A 7,597-nucleotide genomic window follows, 5' to 3' on the forward strand; every position below is an offset into this window, starting at 1 on the left:
ACTTGAGCGGCTTATGGTTTCATTTTGTTGTTGTTATAGGTACACATCCCTCTTCTATGTGTAAAGCAAAATACGAGGTATAGATGCCCAGCCCCTAAAAATCTCCGATAATGGTGCCAAGCGAGAATTTGTGACCCATAGAAAACACATTTGAATACTAGTACCAAACTCAGCCCAACATTATTGATCATCATTTATGAATTACATAATAATAATAAATTAATTGAGAGTTAAAGCCCATGAAGTCTCCATGGAGTCGGGTTGGTCATTGGTGTACTTGTATTTGACTCGGATGATTGTACTCACAATATTTATCTTCATCAAATTAATAAAGTTACGAGTATTTTTAAAAAAAAATCTTTATTAATCAGTTTATAAACTAACCCATAACACTTGTATTCAAGAGTGTTTCAAATGTTTAATTTTGCTTTCAAAAGAAAGAATGTACATATTAAAAGGACTATAAATTGGTGGTTCTTTTATGAAATAACACTAAAATACAATATGAAGACAAGAACAAAGAGAAAAATTTGAAGTCTCCAACTTTAACTCATTAATCCATACAAAACACATGAAAAAACAAACAAAGAAGCCAACAAAGTTGAGTTGATCTCACAGGTCAACTGAGTCAATACCCGAACCACAAATATTTATCGCGGTTCGTTCTTGACTCAAACCCAAGTTCATGAGATCAAAATCAACCCATATACTCACCTCTTCAATCCTACAAATTAAATCCACACCCATCATCTTGTTCAATTAAAAAAAAAACACAAGAAATTTCGGTCATTAAAAAGACTAAATAATAGATAAATCGATATATACATATCGATCTAGCTACTAATCTGCCTTCCTTGTTGATTAGAATGAACCACTTCTTTGATCCCTTGAACCGTGCGAGAAATGAGATTAACGACGGTATTAATTGACTCCATTGTGAGCTTAGATGACGGCAGATCGTTAACTAATATCTGGAATCCAACTGTTAATAGGGACCCACCTTCGGTTCCGGGTTTTGTAACTGGGGCACCTGATTCAGCCATACAATCTGGAACAATTGCGAACCCTGATGGTAGGAGAGTTACGCAGGATGAATCTCCACCGTTCATCACAACTGTGATCGATTGCACGTCGACAGCAGCGTATACGATGAGTGATCCTGTAACGTCTGTTGTACTTTCTTGAACTACCAACACTGAATTTTGATTCGCGTCAGAACCCGTACTCTTGAACATGCAAAGAACAAAAATTTGTTTAGAAGTTTGACTTCTGTGGTCAAACATAGACAAGATAATATATAGACAGATCTAACTTGTTGCCAATAATACATCAAAGACTTTTGATAGATACTCAGGTGTTGTTTGTTATTTATTGTGCAGAGCTTATTAGGTCCTATGTCGCAGAAAAATGTTTGTTTTTATGAAGACATAAGATAAAATAATGTCTTCTTTTGTCTTGTCTACAGACTTAATTATATGCTTGCAGACAAAAAACAAACCGTCTTTGATGTTCAGCCTAAAGGTCTTCATACCAAATCTTCTCTTCATATGTGGTACAAAAACATTTTAAAAAACAAACAATACCTTGATGGTTAACGTATTATTATACGAGGCTTAATTTCTAATATAAGCAGGTTAAATATATTTTCTTATTGTTTTTCAACGTGTGAGTATAATAAACATGTAAAAAAAAGTAATCAAGTCAAGTAGTACTCACATTGGCACGTAAAAGAAAGATAGTGTTGAGGTTGCCATGATCTTGACCCTTCGAAAAACGGAGCACATTTTGCATAGCGCTACCATGGGATAAAACGTCCCATTGACTTCTCAGATCTTCATTTAGTATCAAAGCGAACAATTGGTGATGTGGCATTGGCATCCAAACTGACATAGTAGCACTTAAAACCGCTCCAGACGGGTCACCGGGATTATTCAAACTCTTACGGATCATAATCTTAGCCGCTTCGGATCCATTGCTAATCACCTCCCATTTGTGACCACCAGTTGCACAAACACCAGCACAAAAGTTAGCCGTCATTCGTTGTGCGAGAGTCGTTAAGCTTCTTTTACCACCCGGTGACAGCACTGGTATAAGAAAAAAAAATATATTTTAGAAATGTCTCTTAAGTTGTTTAACTTTTAATAAAATATATTTATAAGTAAAAAAATTAGGTTTAATGTTCACTTGGACTATCATCGACAGCTGCATCGTGTGACATGATGGTTGCTATGCACTCGCAATGTCGTTGTAGTGTAGATAACCACTTTTGAGCCCCGAAACCTAAACCTGATCTAAGCAGCGGACGATACTGTTGGTGAACAACATGCTCATCATATTCCGTATGCTCAATCCAAATTACCTGCAAACATTCGATTAGTTGCATAGAGATGAATAATAATTGTACTTGATTAAAGTATAGATTAGTAAATTTCTGGTTATTTAAATCAAGAAAGAGGGATCAAGGAAGGCATGAAGAAAACGAGCCAACGAAATGAAAAATGAGTCAAATAAATAAGAATCAGCACAGTACATGGTAACAATTAAGTTTGATACAAGTATATCAAAGCAGATTATTAATTTTAATTTATATAATAACTAAAAAAGAGTTCACCAACATATTTGAACCTTTTTAACCCATATCAAAAGTTACCCCCTTATTTACCCAAACTTATCTTAGTCACCCATTTACCCACCTTCAGAAACAAAACCCATAGCATAAACAAAACGGAAAATCTAATCCCAATCACATTGCAACTAGAGTACAAGAGTCGATGACAAAAAATAATACACATTAAATTCTCGAGGGGCAAAACTATATCGGGGCAGACCAAATCCAGGCCATATGTAGCCTCGTGGTTCATAAACAAACATCATATATATATATATATATAAACGGAGTGTGAAATACGGAGGGGTGACAGATTTGCATATAATATAAGTTATATAACTGTAACAGTAAGAAATGAACATTCCAAGACTTTTTTTTTTCTTCAACTCTATCTATACATATATAATTTTACTAATATTTATGGGGATACACCACATAAAAGAATCAACAAATAATATATAACTGATGCCTTGATGTACTTATATTAACAGTTAAAAGATTAAAATAAAGGAGACATGTGACAATCTTGCTTCAATCTTTGAATAATGTGCAGTATACAAGTCATACAACCTCATAATGCAGAAACAAAGAATCCCAAATTTTATAGTTTTCACAACTTTTAGAAAAATTTGTACACTTAGCCAAATTGATGAAATTTATAAACTGTTATTTATATTTTTAAGTGTGAAGAACTTTATCAACTTTATAAATGGAACTTAGACAAATGGCTTATTTAATGTATTATCAGACCAATGGAAGATTAATCATACAAAAGTCGAAAACACATTTGGTTAAGTACTTACACACTTCAGTTGAAAGCAATATATACCTTTGAGCAACCATTGGGCATATCGTGTATGATACAGCCAGAAGGAAGCCTCCGAGATATAAAACCTTCTCGTCCACCGTCAATAGAGATATCAACTACGGCCCACACACCATCGCCTTGTTGCCTGCAGAATCGAATAAACCTCACTTGACGAGGCGGTACTAAAGGAGAAACCAATTGAATCTCGGCTTGCATCTACATAAAGTTTAAATCTTTTTAGCATTAACATTAAGAAATCCGAACTTTATACACAAGAGTTAAAAAAAACACTTACAAGTTGTACCACCCCGTTTCTTGAATCGCCCGTGCCATTAGAAATTACATCGATTATGCTACTACTCCCGACCACACCAAGAAACATTTCCCTCCACCGATTCTGAACAAGGCAAGATTCTAAATCTATCATCAATAACACTATAAATAATGATCACAAGTAACTAATTATCGAATTCGATAGATTAACTTACAGCGTCAAGCAATGCATCCACAAGAGCCAAACTATTAATCATTACCATGCCGCTTGCCCTTGAGGCATCGGAAACGTATCCGGGCGGTTTCATACCAAGACAAAGAGGGAAAGTTCTCCCATACTCTTCAAGATCGAGTACTTCACCTCCACCGTCGATGTTACCAACCCATAACGGGCTATTAACGTGCCCAAGTTTCATTAACTCATCCATGGCATTTAATGCGAGCTCCAAAAACATATTCTTTTCATAAGGCATCTCAACCCCACCTCCGCCACCACCGCCACCACCGCCCCCGCCACCAAAACCCGCCATACCCATTCTTGAAGGTGACATTAAGGGTAATACATTAGACATCCCGTTACCATAATCAAGCCCCATTGGTAATCCAACGTCCATTGGGTTCATACCATACCCATTTCTCCCAACCGCAAGGTCTAAACTGGAACTCACCATACCATGAGGCACTGATCCACCAAAAGACGATAAAGGCCTGCCCAAAAACTTATTAGCAAGAATAGTAATTCTGCTGAGTTCATCTCTTAATCTAGCATTATCAATTCTAAGATTATGTTCATCGATTGATATGTCTCCAAGAATCGCCTGCCCACCACAATTATTACAAACAGGAGCCCGAATCGCTTCTTTCATAGCTATATTTTCAATCCTAAGCTTATCGTTTTCTTGCTTCAAAATCGCATTCTCATGGCGCTCCAATTGTGTCTATAACATTAAACGTAGTTAACCAATAGTACAAATCAAATATCTTTTCGAATCTAATTATCATTATTGCTAATATTATTATAAATTATAATATTATAATAAGTAATAATAATATAATTATACTAATTACCTTCATTTGAGTTCTTCTGTTTTGAAACCAGAATTTAACTTGCTTGTTTTCCAAATTCAATTTCTTTCCAAGTGCCAATCTTTCTTTCTCATCAGGATGAGGGTTATCTTTAAAAGAACTACACCACATTACAATAAACAAAACAAACACTTGTCAAAACACATACAGTATAACATGTAAAACTTAATATATAAATATAAATATATATAATGACTAAAGTTAATTGATTGAGTAGTAAAAGATTAATTTTAATTACGCTTCAAGTTCTTGAATTTGATAGGGAGTGTGTCGGTGATATTTCTGTCGCCGGCGAGAATTTGAAGAAGGTCCGGCAGGAACATCTTGTTCATCACCAGATGCACCTTCTAAATTATCACTTCCACCAGACCTACTTTCAGATCCATCACCCCTAACCCTTCCAATATTTCCTTCAAATGTTTCACCAATCAAACCCATTTCACCAAGTCCTTCCATTTTTGGTTTCTGTACACATCACAAAAAAAGAATACAATAGTTAAATATAAACTATACCCAGATGAGAAATCATAAAAAGATCAAAACTTTATGACAAAAAGACAAAATCCCAATAATATAAATAAAAGAAATTGAATATAAAGTAGAGTAATAAATTAAAGAATGCGTACTAAAGCAAGTGAGAGTGATTGTGAGTTAAAAATAGGCTGGGGAATAGTTGAAGTGATGAGATGTGGTTGAGAAATGGGAGCTCTGTGCATTGGCTGCATATCGTTTAAAGAACCATCACCAACCACCATTCTTGAATCCCCACCACCACCACCACCACCACCATAAAACCCCCCATAACTCATCAGACCCAGTTTAAAAAATTACCCTTTTTCTAATAAGAAAAAAAAAATGAAATCTTTATCAGTGTTTCAAAATGGGTTTGATCTAAAGATTCTATTTTTCATCCACACATCACACACCCAGATCAAGAATGTGTGTGTGTAAGAAGTGCAAGTGTGGGTGTGGGGGTATGCTATTAAGTGTGTAAGTGTATGTGTGTAACTTGAGTGTCTTAAATTCATATACAACAACCAAAAGCCACAAAATTTAAAGACTACCCAAAGGGGTGGGTACAAGACAACTAAAACCCTTACTCCCTTGCCTTAATTCCCACTCTCAAAACCCTAAAATCTGACAGAGAAACAGGTTGACCATTTAGCTGTCATCTGTGAAGATGGCCCCATTTAAATGTATCTCTAAAAATAAAATCCGTTATAAATAAATTTTCCATAAATAAATATTTCATAAAAATGGAAGATAAAAAAGGGCTAAAAAAGGTTAAGAATTCAAAGGATCAAAATTGACTTTTTGGACACACTACAGAAATAGAGAAAAATAAAAAAAGAGACATCAGTTGACACTCTTTCTCTGATCATGGAAAAACACAAAAAATACAAGCTTTAAGAATCTTTTTATATTTTTTTATTATTATCAAACTCCACCCAAAAATTAATAAAATATTAAACTCAAACAGATACATACAAAGCTTCAGATTTGTGGACCTCCCCTCATTTTTATCTCTCTTTTACATACCATAAATAAAAACACACAGAAAATAAAAGATTAGAAAAGAAGAGCAAATAATTAGCACTAGATTAACAAAGAAACAAAAATTAATAAAATTATAATTCAATTATTAGAGCTATGACTTACAACGAACACTATATGTATACAGAGGCAGTGAAGATGTGAGTAGTTGAAAGAATGAGTGAAATCTTGATGATGAAAAATTAATTATTAATTAAAAAACTAAAAAGGTGTGAAAGTGTGTGTGTTTGAGTGTGTGCATTGAGGGTTTATAAATGATGAGAGAAAAAGGGGTAGGGGCTGGAAGGCTGTCTTCTAAAAAACACAGAGGTTCGAGATATCCGCCCAAAGATTTATTTTTTAAAAACGCGTGTTCTTATGTTGCGCCTGGTACTTGATTTTATATTTTCATCTCAATCTTAATTTAATTTAATTAGATTAAAATTTTAATCCTTATTACTTAGGGAGTACAATGTTAATTATATTATTATAATGTTATAATGTATAAGTATAAATTATAATATTCCGGTACTTTTTTTGACGGAAAAAAAAAAGAAAAATATTATATACCTATATCTAAAAGGTAAAGGAGAAATAAATAGTACTATTTCTTTTTCGACTTTCACAAACTAAACCCCCTAACTTTCATTAAAATACAAATCGAACACTCACTTTATACGTATATTTTTTCTCAAATTTTACAAGCTTATCCCCTAACTTTTATTAAAATACAAATTGAACCCCCCACTTTACTAACTTTTTTTTATTACTAATATTCAATTTTCACAAACTTAACCCCCAAACTTTTATTAAAATACAAATCGAACCCTCACTTTATACGTAATTTTTTTTTAAATTTCACAAACTTAACCCACTTTATATACCTATATCTAAAAGGTAAAGGAGAAATAAATAGTACTATTTCTTTTTCAACTTCCACAAACTAAACTCCCTAACTTCCATTAAAATACAAATCGAACCCTTACTTTATACGTATATTTTTTCCCAAATTTTACAAGCTTATCCCCTAACTTTTATTAAAATACAAATCGAACCCCCACTTTACTAACTTTTTTTTTTTACTAATATTCAATTTTCACAAACTTAACCCCCTAACTTTTATTAAAATACAAATCGAACCCCCACTTTATACGTAATTTTTTTTCAAATTTCACAAACTTAACCCACTAACTTTTATTAAAATACAAATCGAACCCCCACTTTACTAACTTTTTTTTTTTAAATAAAACCCGAACGCTAAAAGAAGCAACTTTCACAAAAGGAACAAC

General features: G+C 33.5%; 1 protein-coding gene across 1 annotated transcript; it reads right to left on the bottom strand.

Annotated features, from left to right (window-relative positions):
* Positions 1-717: 717 nt before the first annotated feature.
* LOC139844267 (homeobox-leucine zipper protein HDG1-like) lies at positions 718-5,584 on the bottom strand. The gene is made up of 9 exons (XM_071834485.1): positions 5,402-5,584; positions 5,014-5,240; positions 4,758-4,875; positions 3,905-4,627; positions 3,712-3,813; positions 3,438-3,632; positions 2,185-2,359; positions 1,717-2,084; positions 718-1,226 (listed from the first exon to the last, which is right to left on the bottom strand). Exons 1-9 carry the CDS (start codon positions 5,582-5,584, stop codon positions 834-836), a joined length of 2,484 nt encoding a protein of 827 aa, XP_071690586.1. The 3' UTR covers positions 718-833.
* Between the last annotated feature and the right edge of the window lie 2,013 nt (positions 5,585-7,597).

Source organism: Rutidosis leptorrhynchoides, chromosome 4, assembly GCF_046630445.1.
Source record: "Rutidosis leptorrhynchoides isolate AG116_Rl617_1_P2 chromosome 4, CSIRO_AGI_Rlap_v1, whole genome shotgun sequence".
NCBI lineage: Eukaryota > Viridiplantae > Streptophyta > Magnoliopsida > Asterales > Asteraceae > Rutidosis > Rutidosis leptorrhynchoides.

Coding starts and splice junctions, on each gene's coding strand:
- LOC139844267 (XM_071834485.1), bottom strand. CDS start 5,584: ATGAGTTATGGGGGGTTTTATGGTGGTGGTGGTGGTGGTGGTGGGGAT. Junction 4,876..5,013: donor CAAATTCAAGAACTTGAAGC/GTAATTAAAATT, acceptor AATGTGGTGTAG/TTCTTTTAAAGATAACCCTC. Junction 2,085..2,184: donor AGCTGTCGATGATAGTCCAA/GTGAACATTAAA, acceptor TTCTTATACCAG/TGCTGTCACCGGGTGGTAAA.